General features: G+C 30.2%; 1 protein-coding gene and 1 long non-coding RNA gene across 2 annotated transcripts; one reads left to right on the forward strand and one right to left on the reverse strand.

Moving 5' to 3' along the window:
• Positions 1–3577: 3577 nt before the first annotated feature.
• Positions 3578–9027, forward strand: LOC140918879 (uncharacterized). Its single transcript, XR_012161292.1, has 3 exons — positions 3578–3810; positions 3955–4010; positions 8889–9027. It is a non-coding gene; the product is annotated as an uncharacterized lncRNA (long non-coding RNA).
• On the reverse strand, positions 5073–14917 carry LOC101502807 (uncharacterized). The gene is made up of 5 exons (XM_004509870.4): positions 14171–14917; positions 13268–13639; positions 8918–9133; positions 5861–7849; positions 5073–5567 (listed from the first exon to the last, which is right to left on the reverse strand). The coding sequence occupies exons 1-5, from the start codon at positions 14862–14864 to the stop codon at positions 5215–5217; spliced, it is 3624 nt and encodes a 1207-aa protein (XP_004509927.3). The 5' UTR covers positions 14865–14917; the 3' UTR covers positions 5073–5214.
• Positions 14918–26916: the final 11999 nt, after the last annotated feature.

Here is a 26916-nt window from a genome sequence, read left to right on the forward strand (position 1 = left end):
AATAATAATATTATTTTATAATAAATTTATAAATTATAAAATTATTATAAATTTATTATAAATAATTGTAAAATAATTTTATAATTTATAAATTTATTATAAAATAATATTATTATTGAGAGGAGGATTGAAGGAGATTAGACATTGAGAGCATGCTTGGGAGGGGAGAAAGGAGGAGAGGTCCATATCAGCTTTTTGGGTGATGTGGAAAATATTTGTATAGGTGGATGAAATATAATGAGGTGGCATTCGGTGGTGAGGTGGCATTCGGAGGTCTGTTTTAAATATATATATTCGAGGGTCTGTTTTAAATTTATAATTACCATTGGTAAATGACTAATAATATTATAAAATAACTTATAAAATAATTTGATAATAATATAAATTATAAATTATTATCAAATTGTAAAATTATTTATAAATTATAAATTTATTATAAATAATTGTAAAATAATTTTATAATTTATAAATTTATTATAAAATAATATTATTATTGAGAGGAGGATTGAAGGAGATTAGACATTGAGAGCATGCTTGAGAGGGGAGAAAGGAGGAGAGGTCCACATCAGCTGTGATGTGGAAAATATTTGTATAAGTGGATGAAATATAATGAGGTGGCATTCGGTGGTGAGGTGGCATTCGTGGGTCTGTTTTAAATATATATAATAGATCACCTTCATCGCCCTTGAACCATAATTCAAAATTTATTTGGAATCTTTGATTTTAAAAGCTTCACAACCTCTCCTTAGAAAGTGTTAAGGAAACTTCATCATAAAGTGTCAACTCAGCAAAAAATGAGGAAACTACTAAGTCAAAAAGTGGGTAAAGTAAGGACCAAAATTGCTCATTTTAAATTAGGGCATCAAATTTTCACAATTGACAAACTTGGGAGACCAATAGAGACTTATTCTTTGTATCATTTTAAGTGATTTACTGCATCTCAAATGAAATATGAGTAAAAGTAGTAAGTGAATAGTTGATGTATCTGGTTAAGAATTTAGTTCATATACATCAACTTTCATTTTTACTTATATTTCAATTCGAAAATCTAGTAAAAAACCATTTCGAATATTTGAAATGTTCGAATTTTGTCTTACTTTTTAATTTCGGAGGTTTCAAAGTTTTGAAGTTTTGGTAGGGTCAGGTTCGAATATTTCAAAGTTTCGAAGGAAGTGAGTGAAAAAAGGAAAGTGAATTTTTTTTGAGGTTTTTATAAATGAAACTAGGGGCAATATGGCCTTTTTCATATGACTGAGGGGTGGGAGGTAAAAGTAGGGGGAGCACGATACATTTCTCTTAAATTTTAGGTGTATTTTGACGGAGGCGGTTCTACTATATAAGCAATAGGGGCTCTTAGCCCATAATATAATAAAAGACTATTTTGATAGTAGTAGTATTTTTATTTTAAGTCTTTATAGGATGAATGGTCGAATGATTTATTAATTATATATAAAAAAATGATATATTTGATAGTATTGATAATAAAAAAATTATTAAATATTTCTAAAATATAACAATTATAATTTATAAAATTATATATATATATATATATATATATTTTAAATTTATTTAAATATTATAGTTATTTATTTTATAAGAATTAGCAGTTTTTTTGTTGCTTTCTAACAGATGCATTTATTTGGTTCTTGTATAATTGTTTGTTCTATCCTATACTTTGCATATGGATTGAAGTAAACCAATCCGCTAGTGTTAACTTTTACTTTTCATCCAAAGAGACCGAATATAATGCTTATGTTTTTGTTTGTTATTTTGTCGTATTGGATTAGTCATCGTGTTTAGATCAATGAATTTCGTATGCTTTATTTAAGAGAATGTGAATCACTTATTTTTAATTGTAGTTCAACATGCTTAGATCAATTAACTAGGCGATGGTTTCACATTTCATTGCGGTAATACATTTACTTGGACATTGTATATAATTTTTACAACAATAGTCAATAATCATTCACCAATATAGAACAATGACAATGATTTTTTTGGAAATTGTATTGACTTTATCTAAATTATTTTAAAGGACACGTATATTTTATTTAATTTCAAAAAATACTCATTTCTTTTATATCTATTAAAAAAATTATATACTTTTTTTAAATTAGAGTTTTCACTTTAAGTCATAAATACATAAATTATATTTTTAATAGCACAATCGAAATATATATTGAGTCTTTTTAATACGACGAATTAAAGTATAATTGCATCCTTTGAAAGAATACAATTTTCCTTTTTTGTATTCAATTTAAGGGAAATTGATTTACTTCCCCTAAGGTCACCTTAAATAACAATAACACCATCTAGTTAATGTTGTCAAACTCTAGATCCTACCTAAAATCTTTAGGATATAGAAAAAACATAGATCGTAGTATGGTAATACGAATCTTAAGATCTCACAAAATAGACAAAATTATACCATAAAATTAAGAAAAATAACCTTAACATAAAAAATTTCGTTAGTTCAATAAAATGTCACAAGTTTAAAACCATTTAATTTAATCATTTAATTTAAGAATTAGAAATTGAAACAGAGGCTTAAAACGAAGACTTAACAAGCAGAGCAGAATACGAAGGTGCCTCTGAGGAATACGAAGGAGCAAATAAAAAGTCACAAGCTTAAAACCATTTAATTTAATCTTTAATCTAAGTATTAGAAATTGAAATAGAGGCTTAAAATCAAGACTTAGAAAACGAGCAAAGTAGAATACGAAAGGTGCCTCTGAGGAATACGAAGGAGCATAATACGAGTAGAGCAGAATATAAAGGAGAAAATTACGAGCAGAGAAGAGCACTGCCTCATGCGCATGTTGCTGGGTGCTGCTACCTTCAAAACCTCATGTGCGTGCCTTTTCTCTATGGGAAACAAGCATAATACAAATGCGAAGAGGTGCAAAACCGGACCAGAGCATGAGTTTTACAACCAGGTCGAAACAACATAAATGGGTCAGAGCTTCGCGAAACAACGCTTCTTCTACGCGACGAGGAGCGGCGCTCCCACGCTTCCTCTCCGCACTTACCGATCTAGGTCATACAACATTTTTTCCTTCGCTCTAACACTATTCACGTTCAAAAAACACATAAGATCTTAGGATGTTATGCTTTAGAGTTGGCTCCTAACAACTTTGCATTTAGTTTTGAAAAACTCTCAGTTCCCTATATTCACTCAAAAAACTGCTTTAAACATTTTTTTGTCACACTTATATTTATTCATGTCATTTACTATAAGACACACTACTTTAATTTGTAAAAGTACGATTATACATCTAATATTTACAATTTTAAAATATATTGTTATGTTTTTAGTAGTACAATCGAAATGTGTATTATAGTGTTTGTTTTTATAAATGACATACAAAATTAAGAGTAATAGAAAATAAATACTATATACAAATTTTGTAGTGAGTATAAGAAAAATGAGTATTTTTTCAAAATTGGAAGAAATATTACTAACAACTTTAAAGTGATCTCATTGAAGAAATATTATACACAACTTTTGTAGTGAGTACAAGAGAATGAATCTTAGTGTCATTTAAAGGGTAAATGCAATTTCCCCATCAATTTATTAAAACAACATTTAATAACCACTCTTGTTGAATATAACCGTTTTCTATCTATTAAAACCAAAATTGTTCTGTTCTGTGTTAAATACAGAACCGTTCTCTGATCATGATAAGCGCACAACGTCTCCTTTCAAATTTTGTAGAAACAACTCATCTGCCAAAACCCTCACAAATCAAACTTATACAATCGAGATTGAACACGGTGCTCGTAAAGGAACGAATGGCGTTGTTCTGCGAGGTATGCTTAGTTTGCATATTCATCCCTTTTCCAACTATTTTTCTTAAGGAATGCATACTCATAACCGATTCACATGCATTTTTGTGTATTTTACCATTCTAGGGATTCGTACTAAAATGATTACTATGTTTTTGCACCTAGCAGAACATATCAATGGTATAGGGAAGTTCACGTCTGTCTCAGTAATTTTTTGCATCCAGGTAACAAAAAGCTTACCAATAGATCAATAAATTTGTAGCTTACTGGTTTGAGTTTAGATTTAAGACCTGTAAACTATATATTATTCAGTTAGACCAATTTGGTTATTTGGTTCAAAATATATTTTACTAAAACTCAATATCCAACTTTAAGATTGGTAAATTAATTAGGTTTGCAAATTTTATTAAGAATGTTATCCTGTATGAAATCCTACATACATATTCGATCTATTTCACATTATGATTATCATTTATCATATATCAATTTACATCCTCATGGATGATTTATGTAGGACGAGTTTGTCTTATATTAATAAGAAAAATTTGTTGAATTATAAGAGTTTAATGGGTGTGCAATGTCGGTGTAAAACTATTTTAATTACACTAACATCCAACCACAACTATTGATTGTATAGTTATTTATTTTATCCAACATGTACAACTTACAATAATATGGCGACCTATAAAAATTAAGGACTCTTCATAGCTGTCAGTGTTAAATTATTTTACATTGACAGTGCATGGTCCCTTTTCTTGAATTATAATCCTGTCTTGAAACAATGCTTTATGTTTTGGTCATATTGTCACCATTGTCAAGTACGTAGTTGTGAGACCTAGAGGATGATAATCGGCATCTGAAAGTTAATATTGAGATAAATGATACTTGCAGCTTTTACTTGGAAGATTATAGAGCATTGTCTCTGTATGGAGTCTCAGGTAGAAAGTTGAGTGTTGGTAAGAGTGTAGAGTAACATATTATTTGGCATAGTTAAGGATGTTGTAAGTATAGAGAAGATAGACTAAGAATTTTATTTCGTATTTTATACTTAGTTAGAATATTATAAGGTTGGAATATTTATTTAGTGGAGATGAATAAGATGTATATCTTTAAATTAGTTAATAATCCTAAGTATATTTTAGCATTGCTAATAAGTAGTGTATCATTACATTTTGAGGCTCAAGTAGGTTTAGTCTTTCAAATACTACTCATTTTAAGGAGTCGATTTTGTTATGAATGATAAAAGTCTTTGTATATATTCCTTATTCCTTATATCTCAGAAGAAGAAACACAACACTCCAAAATCAATTAATCAAAACACTCCACACTTACAAAAAAAAAAAAATACTACCTTAAAATACATTTCAATAACATTCCACTTGTAGTATTGTAAAAATAAAATCCCTCTACTTGTAGAGAAGAAAATAACTAGACCTCACTTGCGCCAAGAACCAAGGTTTTGATTTTGGTTAGTGACGAAATAACATCTGTCATATTAATTCTTGCCTCGGGTGAATATTGACAACAATTCAAGGCTAAACCAAAGATAGATGACATATAAGTCAATATGTCATCAACTTGTTCACCATTTTGTTGGACTAAATTAGAATCCACAACCTCCATTATTGAATTAGGCAATGATTCACTGATCCATGTTTTCAAACTTAGTTCTCCAACAAACATATCATCCGTTGGCTTTCTTCTTGTGAAGATTTCCATCAGCATAATCCCATAGCTGTACACATCTCCTTTCATAGAAACTATTCCCTTAGATCCATACTCTGCATTTTAATACAATAAAATCTTCTTAAGTATAATAAAAATGACTAAATTGTTATAAACTAGTTAATAATTATTAAATCATTTCTTTTCTTTATTTCATGTCAAAATGAGCAAGGAGTTCATAATATCCACTTTTCTTATATACTTTTTTATGAGCAGAAATCAAATTTGATATATGGGGTTTAAAACTCTCAAACACACATTAACTACTAACCTTTTCTACAAAATCAAATAAATTGGTTAAGACTGAAAATATAAAGAAGGAAATGTAAAGTAAAAGAAGAGAAATGACCTGGTGCAAGGTATCCAAGAGTAGCCAAAGTTTGTGTATGAGTCTTAGACTGTCCTTCATCTAAGAGCTTGGCAATACCAAAATCACTAACATGTGCAACCATATTTTCATCCAACAACACATTAGTAGGCTTTAGATCACAATGAACCACTTGTACTGAAGAACCATGATGGAGATATTCCAAAGCATATGCAACATCTATCATTATATTTAACCTTTGCAAGAAATTTAAACAATAGTTATCTGAATATAACCATTTGTCCACACTTCCATTTGACATGAACTCCATCACCAATGCTTTGAAATCAAGATTTGAACAACTACTGATAATCTTAACCAAATTTCGATGTCGTAGATTTCTCATTGCATTGCATTCTGCATCAAAGCTCCTTGATTTCGCCTCCGAGTGTAAATCAATTACTTTAACTGCAATCATCTGTCCATCAGGAAGCTTCCCCTGATACACTGAGCCAAAGCTCCCTCTTCCAAGTAAATTACTCTCATTGAGCCCATTAGTTGCTTTCACAAGTTCATAATAGGATATTCTTCTTGGAGCTCCTAAAGTTGATAAACCCCTTTCAACATTATTTTCAACCTTTTTCCTTTTATGTTTTACAAGTATTATGCAACCAACAACTAAAATAGTCGACACAAACACAATTAAAGGCAATAGGATTTTGATTAATAGCTTCTTTGTAGTTGACCTTTTCTTAACTTGTTTAACACAAGGAGGTACATGTAGGCGAGGATCGCCGCAAAGCGCTTCATTATTCATGAAAGATTGAGCTGTGAATGTTTTGAACTGTCCACCATCAGGAATCTCTCCTTGTAAACTATTATATGAGAAGTTGATGTATTGAAGATAACGAAGTGATGCTAAGGATTTTGGAATAACACCAGTTAACAAATTTTGAGACAAATCCAAAGATATCAAACTTGCCATATCATCAAATGATGTTGGAATTGATCCATACAGTTTGTTATGTGCTAAAGAGAGAGTCTGTAATGTTTTCAAGAAACTGATTGTTGTAGGAATGTTGCTTGAAAAATAATTTCTTGATAGATCTAATAATACAATTGCTCTTAAATTCCCAATCTCAAGTGGAAGATTACCAATGAAATTATTAGAGGAAAAATTCACCTCTAAGATATCTTTGAGACTCCAAAGAGAAGAAGGTATCCTAGAGTTCAAACTATTAGATCCTATGTGTAGTTTTCTAAGAGAAGTCATTTTTACCATACATTTTGGTAAAACTCCAGATAGCTTATTATTTTCTAGATTCAACTCACTCAAACTCTCAATCTCACAAAGCTCCTCAATAAATGATCCTTGTAGTCCATTGTAGCCAAGATCCAATACCTGAAGTTTGTGTAACTCTTTGAATGTTCTAGGTATTGATCCATTTAAATTATTACCATTTAGATTCAAAGATAGCAAGTTGGTCATGTTTCCAATTTCTAATGGAATATTACCATCAATTCCACATGAATCTGCTCCAAAGGATACTAAAGTTAGGTTTCCAATTGACTTAGGAAGATTGGAATGTATATGATTCCTTGATACATCTAAATACTTCAAATATCTACTATTTGTCAAGGAAGTAAATAATTGAAGAGAATCATGTATTATCAAATCATTGTCATTTATGAGAAACCCTTCAAGGAACCTTAAATTTCCAAAAGCATTGGGTAGAGTTCCACTGAATGAATTGTAACTCACTTGAAATTGAATGAGGTTAGAAGCATTGCATATGTTAATTGGAATATTTCCAACAAAATTGTTTAGACTCAAGTGTAGTTGTTGTAGGCTAGGAAGGGTATATCCCTTATTTGATGGAATAATGCCTGAGAAATAGTTTTGTTCAAGATGCAAGTATGTTAATTTTGACATGTTGAAGAGTTTGGAAGGAATAGAGCCACTAAAGCTATTGTTTGCCAATATTAGAAACTTAAGTTGATCAACATACCCAATCTCCTTCGGTAACGAACCTGAAATTGAATAGAAAGTGTGATTAAGTTTTTTAGTATGGTAGACTAGTGGTAATTCTAAAGTATATAAAGGGTTATATTTCCTCTTTTCATTTTCACTTTAGTTAATAAGTACAGTAGAATATAGGTCTTATATTTTCCTTCTCAATTATTTTACTTACAACTTTTGAGAGAAATTTGCATTTTAAAAAATTTAAAAATTGTTTTTGTTATTTCTAAAAATGCACTATTCCTTGTTTGTCTTTCATCTTCACTCTATCGTATTGTTCACAACATGAGTCTTTTATTTCCTTGTGACAATTTAAAATAAATATACATTTTTAAAAATAAAAACATAAAATATTTTCGAAAAGTAAATAAAAAATAAAAGGTAAACAAATATAGTTAAGTTAAATCACTCTTTTTGCTCTTTGATCTTAATATCTACTTTTGAGTTAGGTATTTATCTTATGGGTTAATATTTTTTTTATCACGAAAAAAAAAAAAAGAAACTTCTTTTAGCCCTCTGCAATTTCGAGAGAATCGAATTTTAGTCTTAGTAAAACAAAAAATGATATTATATCCATGTAATATTAAATTCTTTTACTTTTAGTCATTATTTTACTTTGTTCATATAAAATTGTTGTTGATATTGCACGATAGACTATACTTTTTGTTATTTTATTTTAATTCATTTAAATTTTAAAATAATTCACCACTTACAAATCTAAATTTAAAATGAAAAAGTAAGTGATTTAAGTTAATAAAAAGGAAGAAAAAACCATTAAAATAACAAATCATTAACCACTTAGAGTGTTTTCTTAGTCACTAAAACAAAGTACTGCAAACTTGTGGTTAATATTTTCCATTTTAGTGATTAATGAAGTAATTTAAGTGGTTAATATGATATTTGTATACTTCATTTGTTTTAGTAGTTAATAAAATATTTTAAAGTATTTAATGACATAAACATATATATATAATTCATCTATCAATATATATGCATTGCTGACTGTATTTATACAGATTTTTGATGTCTTAAGACTCATCTTATTTCTAGCAAATGTGTCAAGAGTAAATGGAGCTTACCTGTGAAAAAGTTCCCTGCTAAACCCAAGAATATCAATGATGAGCAGTTGCCAATTGATTGTGGAATGCTTCCTTGAAATTGATTGGAGTATAAAGTAAAATTTTCAAGTTTAGGAAGCTGATTGAAAAAATCATTTGGTAGACTTCCATTTAAATAGTTTTCGTCAAATCTGACCACCCTTAAAGAAGTCATGTTGTAAAGAGATGGAATGTTACCTGCACGTGTGCAAACAATAATATCACAAATCACAACTAGCTGATATATATCTAAAAATTGAAGATACTACTGAAAATTTAGCCTTTCTTGATCATTTGACACAAAAACAACAACAAGGATAATTTTGTATTTTCAAAAATTTCTACAGCTTTTTTATTTTTCTTTTATGTCATCATTTCTTCTTCTCATATATAATGTTCATTCGCTGTCTGCAAACAAGGAAGATACTACAGAAAATACATCTAGCATTTCTTGATCCTTGGAATTATAAACAACAACGAGATCAATTTTTTCTTTCACTACATGAAATTTTGAACATTGCAACACTTGGTTTGCGACCGTTCAAGGAATGGATAAGTACTTCAAGATTTTGCTAGTAAAATGTTGAATTAGACAAAGCAGGTGAATGTGTCCCTATGTTTGCTACTTTGGAATGCAACAGCTTTGGTTATCCTTTTAGGCCTAAAACTCATTTTCCAACATGAAACAAATTGTCCTCTTGCACAATATTGACACCACGTGTTTGAGCATATAAGATGGATTTTGTTGCATGCTAATTTTCCCTAGTACTTGTCCATATCAAAGACTAGCTTGATTATGAGTACCATTCATAAAAAATTGCCTCTCAGGGTTAATAATGGAAAAAGTACTAAGCTAGAATCAACAAAAATAAAAGGTACACGTTGTATTACATTCAACTACAACTAGGATGGTCCTAATATCATGTAATTCAATTGAATTTGGGAAGAAACTCTTCTTTTGTTATTTTTTTCTCCGTTTATTTTTTTTTTATAATTTTTTTCTCTGTTTATTTTTTTTATAATTTTTTTCTGTTACTTCTTTCTTTCTTTCTGTTTTTGTTTTATTCTTTTTATTTTATTTTTTTATCTTTTATTATTTCTTAGTTCTTTCTTTCTTTTTATTTCTTCTTTTTTTTAAAAAAATTATTTTTGTTACTTTTTCCTTTTTATTTTATTTTCTGTTTTTTTTATTTAATATCTTTTATTACTTCTTAATTCTTTATTTTTGTTTCTTTTTTAATTTAATTTAATTTTCTTTTTATCTTTTGTTTGTTCTTAGTTCTTTCTTTCGGTTTTTTTCCTGTTACTTCTTTCTTTTTTTTTTCTTTAATTTAATTGTTTTTTTTTTACTTTTTAGTTCTTTCTTTCTGTTTTTATTTTTTATTTTTTTTGTTACTTTTTTTTATAATTTAATATTTTTTTTCTTTTGTTACTTCTTTTTTTTTTCTGTTTTAATTTATTTTTCTTTTGTTACTTATTTTTTTCTTTATGTTTTTTTTATTTAAATTTTTTCTTCTTTAGTTACTTACTTTAATCTTTCTTTCTCTTTTTTTTTTCTTTCTATTTTCCTTCTTTCTCTGCAAATAATATAATCTGCAATCCCACAAAATAATAGTTTTGTTGCATGTGTAATGTTTAAACCAACAGGTGATCATGTTGACTTAGCATGGCAGTTTAATAGTATAAAAGACAAAAATAATATGAAGAGGGTGACATGTGATTTATGTCAAGTTGAAACAAATGGAGGAACTACTAGAGCAAGACAACATTAGTTAGGAATAAAAGGAGACGTAATAAGTTGTAAAAAAAATACTATCAAATTGTAAGCTATTGTTGCAAACAAATTATGATGAGAAACAAGCACAAGAAGCAATATCAAAAGAAGTAGTGGTAGAAAAAGATGTTGAAGAAGTTGAACCTATTTATGTTGAAAATGATGGGGAGGAGGAGCGGAACAAAAAATATATTGAAGTTGATTGGGAAGAGGAGAAGGAAGAAGACTATGTTGAAGATGGTGATGATATTTGATTCCTATAACATGCATTTTATAAAAGAAATTGAACTTGCAAAAGATGGATTGGACAAATAATGAATATGAAGACAATGATTGTCACCTCGAGGAAGAAGATAAGATCAAATGCGATCGTCACAAGAGATTTGAATGGCCTCTTGAAAAGATTAAAAAAATGGTTCAACTAAGAACCTTTGGAGGGGATTTTCCACCTCATAGAAGTATGAAAACTTGCACTTCAATTATCATCAAAAATCTAATTACAAATGTGCGTAAAATTCTATTTAACCTATGGGCACGAATTACATAATTAGCTTCTGTAGAGAACTAAGTTTTTCCAATTTCAAAAAGAGTCAACTAAATGATATAAAACCTAACATTCAACGATTTTATTACACTTCTATTACGACTACTATTTAGAAACAAGAAGCACTTGAAATAATCTATGTTCGTTAGGCTCTCAACAAGTTTCAAGCCTAGCAAAATAGAAATATTTCCTTCCATCTTTTCTTGACGTCTCTTAAATTTGCTTTTAATAATCACACATTCTCGACCCTATGCTTCTTCGAGGTCCATATCATATACCGTCTTAAAAGGGCAAACCAAATTCATTTTTGAACTTTAAAGTTTGTTGAAGGATTCAATTAGAATCTTTCAATAGTAATTCCTTTTTTATAATGTGATTACATCGAGGAACAAAATTTGTTTATAGATTATAGTTTTCTTAACTATTTTAAAGAGTGTTAATTGTTTATAGATTATAGTTTCTTTAACCATCTTAAAAAGTGTTAAGTAATCAGACAATTAGCAAAAATAACTTCTAATTAAGAATAAAATTGAAAAACTAGACTGAGTACAAGTAAAATAATAGTTGTATTTATTGTGTGTTTAATTTTGTTTCAACTTTTGTTCCAATAATCCATTTCAATTTTCCTAAAGCACATATCTAAAAGTGAGATAGGGGAGTATATAATTATAGGTATGTAAAATATATGATTAATTGGATCATATTGATAAATTGAATTACATTAAAAAAAAAAAAAACTAAACTACTTAAATGGTTCATATATTACACCGCATATTTAAAACAAATTAGTTAACTAAATTAATTCAAATCAATTTAACAATTTTAAAATTTAATTAAGATTTTTTCTTAAAAAATTTTTGAAATTTATTTTTCTCGAAATAAAATATAAAAACGTTAATTTAAAAAAAATTAAATCATTTTGTATTTTTAAAAAATATTTGAGAAAAAAATCGAAAATTCTTTTTTTCTGAAATATTTTTTGATTTTTTTTTGAAAAAATAATTGAAACTTTTTTGTAGAGAAATTTTTTATATATATTTTTTTTGAAAAAATTTTGTCAAAATAATTTTGGAATTAATTTTTTCGAAATTTATTTTAAAAAAATAATTGAAACTTTTTTATTGGGGAGTTTGTTATATATATATTTTTCTTGAAAAAAGTTTCTTAAAAAAATCAAAAAAACATTTCTCGAAAAAAAATCAAAGTTTTTTTGTCAAGAATTTAAAATTATTTTCCCGAAGAACTTGTTCGAAATCGATTTTTTAACTTAGAACTTGTTCGAAACCGATTTTTTAACTTAAAACTTGTTCAAAATATTAAATTGGTTTATATTTATAAACTTGTTTCAAACCGATTCAGAACTGCGCTAAACTTGATTCGAAAGTAGTTTTCAAAAACCAAATAAAACTATTAATATGGTTCAATCTAGTGCAGTTTTTACACCATAAACACTCCTAAGTGTTAGATTGGATCAATTTTTCATAAACATGTTACGAGACTCCTTAAATTTTACTGGTTTTGGCAAAAAAACTCGGATATTTTCTACCAAAATCCCTTGTCATAACGCCTAAATGTCTTTCAACGAAAATCGGCTCAAAATGGGATTTTATAGATAATGGATTTGGTTACAACATAAAAAGACCTATTTGAGGCAACATATTTTATATATTATATTATGATTTTAAATTACGGTTTACAACTGCAATTGTAGTTATAATATTATAGATTTTGAAATTTCACAATCGCATCACAACCACAATTTACATCTCAGACGCATTTACTTCATGTCTATGCAATTTGACATCTCGGACGCATTTACTTCATCTCAGACACAATTTACATCTCGACGTAATGTATAACTGCGACTGCAATTTACAACTATGCGGTATATATTTTTTGGGTAATATCTAGTCATCTACACACTATCATCATTAAGCAAGTATATATTGTTGATCAAGTTTATATAACCTTAAACAAGTAGTAAATAATCAATGTGTGAATTAAAATATCTTACCTTCCAAGTTGTTGCCACAAAGATGAAGATATCGAAGTTTGGTCATGTTTCGGATGCCAAGTGGCATCGGTCCTTTATTGAAACTATTGTATGATAGCTCTAATTCGTCCAACACTTCACATTGATGCCAAATAGTTGGCATGTCACCAGAAAGTTCATTATAATAAAGATTAAGATATCTAAGATTTGGAAGCCCTTGACAGATATTTGATGGAAGATTGCCGGACAAATTATTATATCCAAGATTAAAATCTTGTAACAATGAGTTGTTAAATTTTAATATCGATGATATGTTGCCTGAAAGCTGATTATTATCAAGTTCCATTGTTCTCAGCTGACTAAGATCACCCAATATCCCTTTTGGAATTTCTCCTTCAATTCAACATTGAAAAATGTAAGACAGAGATTTAGGATTAATGTACAAACATAAACACAAGAATTATTTAATAAATTTCATTTTATACAAGTAAGAATACTTATGCATGAAATGTTAAACTTTACTTTTTTTTTCCTGTCAAAAAACATAAAAAGTAAAAACAAAAAAACCTTACAACATAAATTGAATTAATGGTTTAGTTTAACTTTAATTGATTCAAATTTTCCTCTAAAAATCTGAACCTATCAACCCAATACACCCCAAATTGGATACATTCAACTATTTTAATAAATAAAGGACAATATTAAAAAGAAAAGTAACAAAAGCTTTGTTGAAATTCTAAACTAACAAATATTATATTTGATTTTTTTTTTATAAAAAAAATTAGATTATAATTTAACCAACAAAATATTAGATAAATATAAAAAAATTATTAATTAAATTAGAACTCAATTCTCTTTTATAAAAAAGATGAAAGCGAGTAACACAAAAAATATTATAAATATGACACTTGATATAAAAAGTACCTGAAAAGTAGTTAGAAGACAAATACATTTCTTGAAGTGAAGTTAAGTTGGTAATTGATTGAGGTATGTGTCCGGACAGCATGTTATAACTTAAATCCAAAACTTCCAGCCGACTAAGTTGACCAATCACAAGTGGAATGCTTCCTTGGAACAAATTTATTGCACAATCAAATTGCTCTAACTTAGACAACTTGTGTATAGATTGTGGGATTAAACCACTAAAATTGTTAATGCCAAGGTACAAATTTTGAAGTTCAGTCAAGTCTCCTAACTCGGTAGGAATTTCTCCAACAAATTCATTATAACTTATATCAAGAACTTTCAACCGACGCAACAAAAAAATCTCTTTAGGAATTTGACCTTGAAGGCTATTGCCGCTAAGGTCGAGTATAACGAGGAACGAAAGATTTCCCAAGTTTGGGGAAATGGTACCTCTAAGACCCATGTTTTTGAGATTCAAAGTATGGACTCTATTGTGTTTCTCATCACAAGTGACACCAACCCAATTGCATAAAGAAGAGGAAGTTGACCAATTATTTGATAAAATGTTAAAGGGGTCTAAAGTAATGAGGGATTTGAATGCTAAAAGAGAAAATTCATCTGTGGTGATGTTTTTTGTATTTGAAGCTAAGCAAGCTACGAAACAATGCACTGAGAGCGAAAAAAGAAAGAGACTAGTGAATGGGTTCATCATTTTTTTTTTCTTATGAGGGATGTACGAGACAATAGTCTGGAAGGATAGATATAGTAGTGTGAAAATGATTTTGTTTCTTATCAAGTCTTTCATTTGTGATATGTGGTCAATAGTGGACATATACTTTTTAGAATTAATAATTTATGATTTTTTTTTCGTTAGACTTTATTGCAGTTTTAGTTTCCTATTTTACTTAAAATTGCAAGAATAGTCCTCCATTTTATTTCTCTTCAATTTTGATTCCAAACAGAATTTTGATCCAAAATTTGATGAAATTTTATTTTTGTTTTTTTGTGTTTATTTAGATCACATCATGTCTCAAAACTCATTGTGCAACATCTATACATGAAATCTATGATCGTAAATGGTGTGATGTGGTTTAAAAAAATGAATCAAATTTTGAACCAAAATTCTGTTTGGAAAACTAAAATTTAGGAGAAATAAATGAGAAACTACTTTTGTGATTCAACTAAAATAGAAGAATCAAAACTGCAATTAAGTCTTTTCATTATTATAAATGAGACGGCGACTTGATTGATGTTAAATAAAGATAATTATTAACGTCTATTATTAACGTCTAAATAAAGATAATCATAAAATTTAATAATTTTTTCAAATACTTATATGTAGTGGATCTTGATTCATATTAAAATTTGTTTTAGTTTTGATATTACAATTTTATGATAAAAATGATTTTGTTTCTTTTAGTACAAGTTTATATTACTTTTGGTATTGAATTTTTTTTGCCACACAAGACACATCCAGCGGATTTTTTTTTTTAAAAGATCCTATTATTTTAAAAAAATCCAAATACTTTACTTTTAAAATTAAACATTAAACTACTGCTTTTTCACTCACTACACAAGTCGCACCCGCTATATACCGGGAATGTAACCTCAGATCATATTTATTTTATTGTTTTAATTATTCAAAATGAATAAAATATTTAATAAAATTTTAATTAAAAATTATTAAATAATATTAATAATGCTATTTATTTGATTGAAAAGAAATTAGTTTGGTGTTTAACTTTAAAAGTAAAGTATTTTAATTTTTTTAATTATATTTTAAGAAAATGAATCTTACCTCAGCACCATTGCCTCATCAGTCATCATCAGGTTTGGTTTCCCAAGCTAGTATCCTCACAGTTTTGGAAAAACTATGACAAAGAGTTACTGTGTGAAACAATGATTGTTTATTACTTTTTAGTAAGTTTACAAAAGAAAAAGATGGAAGTTGGCATTTGATTTGTTTAAATGTTCTTTTGGCCAGTTTTGTACATGGTTTAGAATAAAATATTTTGCATGTTATATTTTATTCAAAGTGTTTGAATACAATACGTGATGTTTGTCACGGTCGTCAAATCTATGTATATATCTATATTTTGATGTGCTTGAAAGTCTAATCAAATTTTCGATATCTCATTACAATTATTATGCTTTGATACTAGTCTGACTTCCTTCCCCAAATACATTTTAATCTCTCCACTTGAGTTGCTTTCACTCTACATAACACATAGACAATATTGAAGAGACACATCTGAAGAAAAAAAAAACACAAGAAATAGAAGATTTAAATTGTATTTTTACGATTTAAAAAATTTTTGATAAAACAAAAGATAAAATAAAATGTGATAAAAAAAAAGTAGAAGAAAATAAAGAGATAGAGAGAAGAAACACAAGTCAAATATTGTGGTTCACCGCTAACAAATTAGCTGCATCCAATTCATTAATACTAAATAATTTAAATCACTAATCACCAAAAATGACAAAAATGAAGTAGTGTCTGCTTTCAGTAATTTTTTTGATTGATGAAATTCATTGACAAAATCAAATATGTCCTCTTTTGAGAATATCCCAACATGCTTTGATGAAATTTAAATTGTACCCATCAGGGCAATGACTCTTATTCCAATCACAATTTTATATATTCTCCTTAATATTTTCCTCCAAGAAAGGTATTGTCAAGGTCCCATTGTCGGTCACTCATAGTTGCCTCAATGCCATCTCACTCAAGTTGGTTTGTTAAAGATCCATTCCATAAACGCTATTGAAAAGTGGTTGTAAACTTCAAATTTTACCTCATCCACACCCTATTAAATCCACTCATCTCCTTTCTATAGAGAAAATAATTGATTTTTTCTTATGTGTTTAATCAAGCTCAAATAGAAGTATCTGATATTGGAATCTCTCTATTTTATTCATCTCAATCCAGATTTTTGTCAAATAAAACTCTCCTTATAGTGTATTTGTTGACAAAACAATTTCGAAATTTGTTTCCTTCTTACAGGGTCATCTACATTTTAAAATTTGCCAATTGCATTTTGAAGTCATTTTATTCACCAACCAATTTCTCTATAATGAGGTTAACAATACTAAACAACTCTATGTTCCATACTTTCAATTACCCTTTTCATAGCTTCGATATTTCTTTAATGACATGCGACTTTCTACCTCTAACATCAAACAATTTTCATGTGTCAGCCACAAAACACTTGAAATTATTAAGCTCTAACTAATTAAGTACAAGAGACATTAACTGGATGAGACAGTAATTTGATATCTTCAATCCACTATCTTAAGACATTTCATTTTTCTATTGCACCTTTTGTAAATAAAAATCTATTAATTTTGCTCATTGACGATTCGTCCAGTCTGAGCCAATTGTATTTCTTTCCCAATGATGGTACATCAATCAAATTTATATCTTCTACAAATTTTTTAAATTAAAAAATCTCCTACCTTTGCCACTTTGAACTCCTACCTTTTCTTTCATTGTGAGACAAGACAACATTAAAATAACATGTTACACATCAATCTCCATAGGTTCATTCTCTATTCAAAGAAAGCAATTCTTCCCGATATTAATGCTTTCTTGATAATGTGCCCCTCTTGTATTTGGCTTCTTGATATCTTTTTTCCGCTTCTTAGATTTGCTTGATATATACTTCATCATTTTCCTTACCAACCACACCGAGTATTGAGCTTCCTTCCACACCTTTGATGCAAGCTCCAAACCTTTTTGATCCCATCTAATATTACATGGTCAAAAGTTTGACCTATATGAGAATTGCATCATCTCCATGGAAGAAATTTGATGAGAAGAAGATTCGATCGTATTAGAGAAGGATATGCCTCTATAAATTAGTTTTCTTCCGCATCAATGTCTATCCTTGATTAATGAAATGTTGTTGCCGAATAGACCTTATGTTGGGCATTTCTCTTTCTTTTTTATCTTCGGCCCTATCTTTGATGACTCTTATTGATGATTGCAAACCAAGTTCTCTTTATTTTCTTAATGATTTTGTTTCTTTAAACTACAAATACTTGGCTCTGACAAGGAAAATAACCCAACAGATGTATTGAGATCAAGATTATCGATTAGTCGCATTGACATTATGAAAATTTTACCATGTATCCCTCATTGTATACCCATGTGCTGAAAAATCATGTAAAACTCCACATTTGCTTTAATATAAATAGTGAAAACCACAATTTCCATCACTTTTTCATTTAAGCTTGTTGGTAATACACAAGTGAGTGCCAATTTTTTGAAATTACTGGAACTATTTTTTGAAGTTTTCCGATATAGACATTATACCACATACACACAAAAATCAAGTTTCTTCATACAGAAGGTTCTCCGAGAAACTTGAAAAAAGTTTTACTTTATACTGAAAAACTTTTTTCAAGTTTGCTAGAACAAATACTATGATGAGAAACTTGAAAAAAGTTTTTTTTGTAAACTATCAATTTTTTTTTCTTCAAGTTTCTTGGTATAGAATTGTGAAACTGCAAAACATGAAATTGATATCATATTAGTGGTTGATTGTGGTTCGGACATGTATGTTAATTATTTTGATTTTGATATATTTATATATTCTTTTGGTGCATTTAAAATATTTATTGTTTTTTATTTTATATTTTTAATTTCATATATTTTATTTGTACTTGGAAGAAATTAGAGACAAGATCCCTTAATGTGTGGATCCAATAATTAACCTTTACACTGTCAATCAATATAATTAGTGTAATTACGGTCAGCATTATTTGTTACCTTATTTTCTTGTAACGTCTTAATTCTAGCCTTAATCATAGGGTCATATATCTGCTAGTGTTTGCTATATATATATATATATGTACACTGTAATCACCAGAAGATACAATAATATTATTCTTTACCTATCATTACATTTCCAAGTTGGTATCAGAGCTTCTTAAGCCCTAAAGGCTCTTGATCCAACACAAATCATGGCATCCACTGCAGATTCAAAGTCCAGAAATGATCTCCCATTCACTGTGCCTGTCAAGTTGGACAGAGACAACTATCCACTATAGAAATCTTTGGTGATCTCTATAGTCAAAGGCTGCAGGCTCGATGGGTACATGTTAGGGACAAAGGAGTGTCCCGAAAAATTCATAGCTTCTACAAATTCAATTAAGAATCCAAATCCTGCCTTTGAAGATTGGCATGCTCATGATTCACAACTCCTTGGATGGTTGATGAATTCAATGACTACTGAAATGGCAACACAGTTGTTGCACTGTGAAACCTCAAAACAACTTTGGGATGAAGCCCAAAGCCTAGCAGGTGCACATACAAGATCTCGAGTCACTTACCTCAAATATGAGTTTCACATCATTAGAAAAGGAGAGATGAAGATGGAGGAGTATCTAGTCAAAATGAAGAATCTCGCTGACAAGCTGAAACTTGCAAGCAGCCCCATTTCCAACTCAGATCTAATCATTCAAACTCTGAATGGTTTAGATTCTGAATACAACCCTATGGTGGTCAAGCTATCTGATCAAACTAGTCTCACTTGGGTTGATCTTCAGGCTCAATTGCTGACCTTTGAGAGTAGACTTGATCAACTGAATAGCCTCACCAACCTAACCCTTAATGCTTCAGCAAATATTGCCAACAAAACTGATTACAGAGGCAAAAAATTCAACACAAACAACAACTGGAGAGGTTCCAACAACAACTGGAGAGATTCTAACTTCAGAGGTTGGAGACGAGGCAGAGGAAGAGGAAGAATGTCTAAGCCAACATGTCAAGTTTGCCACAAGGTCGAGCACACAACAGTAAATTGCTATTATAGATTTGATAAGTCTTATTCAAACTCAAATTATTCAGCAGGCAGTGACAGACAAGGGGCACACAATGCCTTCCTAGCCTCACAAAGCTCTCTTCAAGATTATGATTGGTACTTTGACAGTGGGGCAAGCAATCATGTGACACACCAAATAGAAAAATTCGAGGATCTGACAGAACATCATGGTAAGAACTCATTAATTGTTGGAAGTGGTGAAAAACTAAAGATTGTTGCCACAGGTTCCTCAAAACTAAACTCGCTTAACTTACATGATGTCTTATATGTGCCCAATATTACCAAAAACCTGTTAAGTGTGTCGAAATTAACTGCTCACAATAACATTCTGGTTGAGTTTGATGCAAATTGTTGTTTTGTGAAGGACAAGTTGACATGGAAGGCAATCCTAAGAGGGACACTTAAGGATGGCTTGTATCAACTTTCAAGGACTGAAAGGGACCCGTGTGCTTATGTATCTGTCAAGGAAAGCTGGCATAGAAGGCTTGGTCATCCAAATAATAAAGTCCTAGATAGAGTTTTGAAAATTTGTAATGTCAAACTATCACCTAGTGATCATTTTAACTTTTGTGAGGCTTGTCAATATGGCAAAATGCATTTTTTACCCTTTAAAAACTCTTCCTCTCACACTAAGGAAATCCTGGAATTAGTTCACACTGATGTCTGGGGACCTGCACCAGTAACATCTTCTTCGGGTTTCAAATATTATGTTCACTTCCTTGATGACTTTAGTAGATTTACCTGGATCTATCCTCTGAAATAGAAATCAGATACTGCACAAGCTTTTACCTAGTTTAAAAACATGGCAGAAAATCTGTTTAACAAAAGAATTAAAACAATCCAATGTGATGATGGTGGTGAATATAAGGCTGTGCAAAACCATGCAATAGAAGCAGGGATACAATTCAGAATGTCATGCCCTTACACATCACAACAAAATGGAGGACTGAGAGAAAACACAGACATATTGCTGAATTTGGCCTGACACTACTAGCACAAGCCAAAATGCCCTTACACTATTGGTGGAAAGCTTTCTCCACGACAGTTTATCTCATAAACAGACTGCCATCTCTAGTCACTCAAAATGAAAGTCCTTACTCACTACTCTTTAGAAAGGAACCTGACTACAACTCCCTAAAACCCTTTGGGTGTGCTTGCTATCCCTGTCTCAAGCCCTATAATCAGCACAAACTGCAGTTCCACACAGCCAGATGTGTGTTCTTGGGCTATAGTAACTCCCACTAAGGATACAAATGCATAAACTCTCATGGAAGAATCTTCACCTCAAGACATGTTCTCTTCAATGAAGAACACTTTCCATTCCAAGATGGGTTTCTCAATACAAGAAGTCCCTTGACAACACTAACTGAATGTCCATCTGCCTCTTTTTCTTTGCCTACTGCAGGTAGCTCACAAACTGGAGAAGCAACACCTTCAGATGACAACAATCCTGATGTCGAACAAGAACAAGTCAGTCCAACTAGTAGTGCTGCACCAGCCAGTCCAACTACAAATGATTCAACAATGAACAATCCAATTTCACATGACACTGATCCCATAGAAACAGTTACTGAAGCATCCCAAGACATTGTTGAACCAAGCACAACCATCAACACTCATTGGACCAGGAGCAAGGCTGGAATTCACAAGCCAAAGCAGCCATATGGTCGGTTAGTTGAAACCTGCACAGATGAGAAGGAACCAGAAAATATCACAGAAGCACTTACAAGACCACAATGGAAAGAAGCTATGGATAATGAGTATCGGGCACTCATGTCAAATCAAACCTGGGTTTTGGTACCATATCAAGGCCAGGAAAACATCATTGATTCTAAATGGGTCTTCAAGACCAAGTACAAAGCAGACGGGACAATTGAAAGGAGAAAGGCAAGATTAGTTGCAAAAGGATTTCAACAAACAGTTGGATTAGATTATGAAGAGACCTTCATCCCAGTTGTCAAGGACAGTACAGTTCGAATCATACTCTCAATTGCAGTACATCTCAATTGGGAAGTCAAACCGTTGGACATAAACAAAGCATTCCTTAATGGCTACCTCAAAGAGACTGTGTTTATGCATCAACCAGAGGGATTTGTTGACTCATCTAAACCTGAACATATCTGCAAGTTATCTAAGACAATCTATGGATTAAAACAGGCCCCAAGAGCCTGGTTTGACAACCTCAAAAATGCCTTACTCAGTTGGGGTTTCAAGAACACAAAAAGTGATTCCTCACTCTTCACTCTAAGAGGTACATATCACATCACCTTTCTACTTATATATGTGGATGATATAATTGTCACAGGGAACAACACCAAATTTTTAGAATCCTTCATCAAACAACTCAATGTTGTGTTTTCCCTTAAGGACCTTGGTCCACTACACTACTTCTTAGGCATATAAGCTCAAAGAGATGCATCTGGTATGTACTTAAAGCAATCGAAATACATAGGAAACGTCCTGAGAAAATTCAAAATGGAAAATGCTTCATCCTGTCCAACACCTATGGTAACTGGCAAGCAATTTACAACTGAAGGGGAGAGGTTAAAATACCCAACCGTGTTCAGACAAGCTATAGGAGCATTGCAATACTTAACAAATACAAGGCCTGACATAGCATTCTCAGTTAACAAGCTCAACCAATTCATGAGCTCTCCCACTATAGATCACTGGCAAGGCATCAAAAGAATATTGAGATATCTTCAAGGTACCATACAACACTGTCTACACATTAAACCATCCACTGACTTGGACTTAACAAGCTTCTCAAATGCAGATTGGGCAACAAGTGTGGACGATAGAAAATCCATGGCAGGTCAATGTGTCTTCCTTGGTGAAACACTTGTTTCTTGGTCCTCAAGGAAGCAAAAGGTAGTCTCAAGATCTAGTACATAATCAGAATATAGAGCACTGGCTGACCTAGCTGCTGAAATAGCATGGACTCGTTCACTCCTCGATGAGCTAAAACTCCCTCTGCCAAGAAAACCAACATTGTGGTGTGATAACTTGAGTGCCAAGGCATTAGCTTCAAATCCAGTTATGCATGCTCGATCCAAACACATTGAAGTTGATGTGCACTACATTAGAGACCAAGTGATGCGAAATGAGATTGTTGTGGCCTATGTTCCATCAGCTGATCAAATTGCTGACTGCCTCACTAAAGCATTAACTCACACACGATTCAACCAACTCAAAGACAAACTTGGGGTGACTTCCTCACCCATCAGTTTGAAGGGGGGAATTAGAGACAAGATCCCTTAATGTGTGGATCCAATAATTTACCTTTACACTGTCAATCAATATAATTAGTGTAATTACTGTCAGCATTATTTGTCGCCTTATTTTCTTGTAACATCTTAATTCTAGCCTTAATCATAGGATCATGTATCTGCTAGTGTTTGCTATATATATATGTACACTGTAATCACCAGAAGATACAATAATATTATTCTTTACCTATCATTACATTTCCAAGTGAAGCGACCCATGAAGATTATTGCTCATGGTAATAAGATGTAGTAATTTACTGTACAAGTACTTCCTCGAGATATAGAGTATTTGGTGAATTTATCTGAATTAATTCCATTGCAGCGGACTAGTTTGAGTTGATTGACAACAATATCATTTCTATTTTTGTGAAGAGGTGATACAAAGACTTTGTCATTTGACATATCATTCGGTGAATTGACGATTACTCTGGAATGGTGTCAACTTATTAGACGTACCTACTCGTGTTTATATTAATTATAAGTATTCTTACATGATCTATGGTTAAAATATCAATAGTATATACTCATGTTTTATTATATAATAGTATATATTAGAAATAATATAAGTAATTAAATTAGGTAATTTTTTTTAAAAAATATTGCGTATTAAAATACTTCACAAATTTTCGGTATAAAAAAATATTCTGGTAAACTTACGAAAATTTCCTGTTTGTATCTGTGTATCTGAAAATCTTTAAAAAGTTTTTTAATACCTCCAAAAAAAATTTTTAAAAAATTTCTCGTTAGTTCCTGTATCGAGGAATTTAAAAAAAGATTTTAAATAAATTCTAGAAAACCTTGATATATTGAAAATTTGAAAAAATGGCAGCAGTGATAGTCTAAAATCTATGAACGATAAAAAGTGAAAAAGTAATTTTAAATTGTAAAATAATAAATAAAAAATGTAAAGTAAGCATTTTTATAAAATTGTAGGAAATAGGATTAAATTTTCTGACATAGTCTATAGGCCCAATCTAGTGGACCCCTAAGATTCCACATCTTTGGATTTCTTGACCAACTCGGAAGCTTCCCCAACACAATTATAGTCAACTTTCTTATTTGTGTTCTTGACGCAAAAAGTCGCGCAACTTGCATTAAGAGTGCAATTAACATGATTACCCTTCTTTGTATTGCTTATTACAGGGGTTATATGGTTATATCCTTATTGATTGGCACTATTTTTGACGAACTAGTAGGGGTATAATGGTTTGGATTGTGTCGCGGCCTAAAATTTCGAGTGTTTCTCGAATTTAATGGAGTCGCCACCAAAATTTATTTTAAAATAGGGAAAATATTGGGAAACCCTTAAAATAGAAAGAAAATGGTCCTTGAAACCAAATTTGAGTTCGGGAGTCGATTATGCGTAGGGAAGGTATTAGCACCCTACGACATCTGTTAAAAACGGTTACCTATAATTAATTGTGCTAGATTAATTTTAACTTAAGTATATTTATTTTTATTATTATTAAATATGAATAACAATTATTACTATATTTAAAATATGATTTTGAAATAAATATGTACTTAACAAATAAAGGACAAAAAAAGAAATTTTTATTTATGTGCTCGACAAGAATGTGATCTTGCTCCTACGTATCTCCCGGTGCGATGGAGAAATTAAAGCTACGTAGTTCTTGGTAAAAAAAACGGATGTGTTGAGTGTGTTTTAAAGAAAATTTGTTTTGTGATAGAAAAATGTTTTGACAAAATAGAAAAAAATAAAAGAGTTTGATTTGAATTGATATATTAAAATACGAGTTTTAAGACGATCAAGTTGTACAACTCGTGTCCCAAAACTCAAGGAATAAAGAAGATGCCACATCTAATTTAATCCTCTAAAAAAATATTTTATTATTCTCGATTTTTAAATTGAGTTTCAAACCACCAAGTAGTACAACTTGTGTTTTAACACTCAGAGATAAAAAGAGTTACATCTAATAAATAGGTCGATTTTATATTAGTTCATTAAAATAAATGAATGAATGAATAAATAAAATAAAATAAATAAGTTAAATAAAAAAGAGTTTTAGAACTATCAAGTTGTACCACTTGTATCCTAACAACTCAAAGATTAAAAAGATGTCACATCTAATTAATTTTTAACATAATATTTATTTGTATTTTTTATGATGAAATTGATATTTAATTATGAAGAAAATTAAACCCTTTTTTTTAAGTAATAAAAAAAATAAAATGAATAGATTTAAATGGACTAAGATTAGTAAGATTTAAATGGGTTGAGATTAGTAAAATAAAAATGAGTTGAGATTAGTAAAATAAAAATGGGTTGAGATTAGTAAAATAAAAATGGATTGATATTAGTAAAATAAAAATGAGTTGAGATTAGTAAAATTTAAATGGATTGATATTAGTAAAATAAAAATGAGTTGAGATTAGTAAAATAAAAATGGGTTGAGATTAGTAAAATAAAAATGGATTGATATTAGTAAAATAAAAATGAGTTGAGATTGGTAAAATTTAAATGGATTGATATTAGTAAAATAAAAATGAGTTGAGATTAGTAAAATTTAAATGGATTGATATTAGTAAAATAAAAATGAGTTGAGATTAGTAAAATAAAAATGGGTTGAGATTAGTAAAATAAAAATGGATTGATATTAGTAAAATAAAAATGAGTTGAGATTAGTAAAATTTAAATGGATTGATATTAGTAAAATAAAAATGAGTTGAGATTAGTAAAATAAAAATGGGTTGAGATTAGTAAAATAAAAATGGATTGATATTAGTAAAATAAAAATGAGTTGAGATTAGTAAAATAAAAATGGGTTGAGTTTGAATATATTTTGGTCATTAACCCATAACCCAGGCCCAAACTAACTTAAAAAAGGGGTCCAAAACAAACAAAATGAAACCCTAGTTAGAAGGAGGGGCAGCCGCATGGGTCTTTCACATCAAAGCAAAATCTTTCTCTTTCCTTATTCCAATCTCTATTTTGAAAGAATGAGGAAATATGAATGTATGCATCAACTAAAAGAAGAGGAACAAGAAAGCTGTAACGACAGCCACAACGCCGACGCCGACGACGACCTTGGTGCAAACGGCGGCCACCGCGCCAACTGGGATGGCGGCCACAACGACCACAACGTCGATGGTTTTGACAACGGCAACATGTCACAGGTTCGAATCTTTAATTTTATATCTTCTATGTTTTTCCCATTATGTTTGATTTTGCAAAATGAAAAAAAATCTAACCCTTTTTGAACTAAAAAAAAAAATTATTGTACAGTGAAGATGAAGAAACATATTTATTATCTAAAAAAAATACCTTTGCGTTTGTTGTGTGTTGTTTTCCGTTTGTTATTGTCCTCTCTAATTTCTTTCTTTCTCCTTCTTTGTTTTAGTTATTTTTCTGTCTTCTGTTTCCTTTTTTCTTCTTTGAAATTTTTCAAGATGTATTTATAGAGTCTTTTATATGTTTAGTTGCTTTCTGGTCTGCCTTGGTCCTTCTCTATCTATTTCCTGTTTGATGTTTTGATTGTCTTGCTCATCATCTGCGTTTTTTCTACACCTCTGATGCATTCATGATTTTGATTTATTTGTTTTGATCTGTTCTGTTGCTGAGCTTTAATTTGTCCCTTAGTTTATTTTTTAAACTCAAAATTTTGTCTCTTTGTTCTGCACAAAGTGTACCAAGACTGACTTAAAAAAAAAA

Source organism: Cicer arietinum, chromosome 7, assembly GCF_000331145.2.
Source record: "Cicer arietinum cultivar CDC Frontier isolate Library 1 chromosome 7, Cicar.CDCFrontier_v2.0, whole genome shotgun sequence".
Classification (NCBI taxonomy): Eukaryota; Viridiplantae; Streptophyta; class Magnoliopsida; order Fabales; family Fabaceae; genus Cicer; species Cicer arietinum.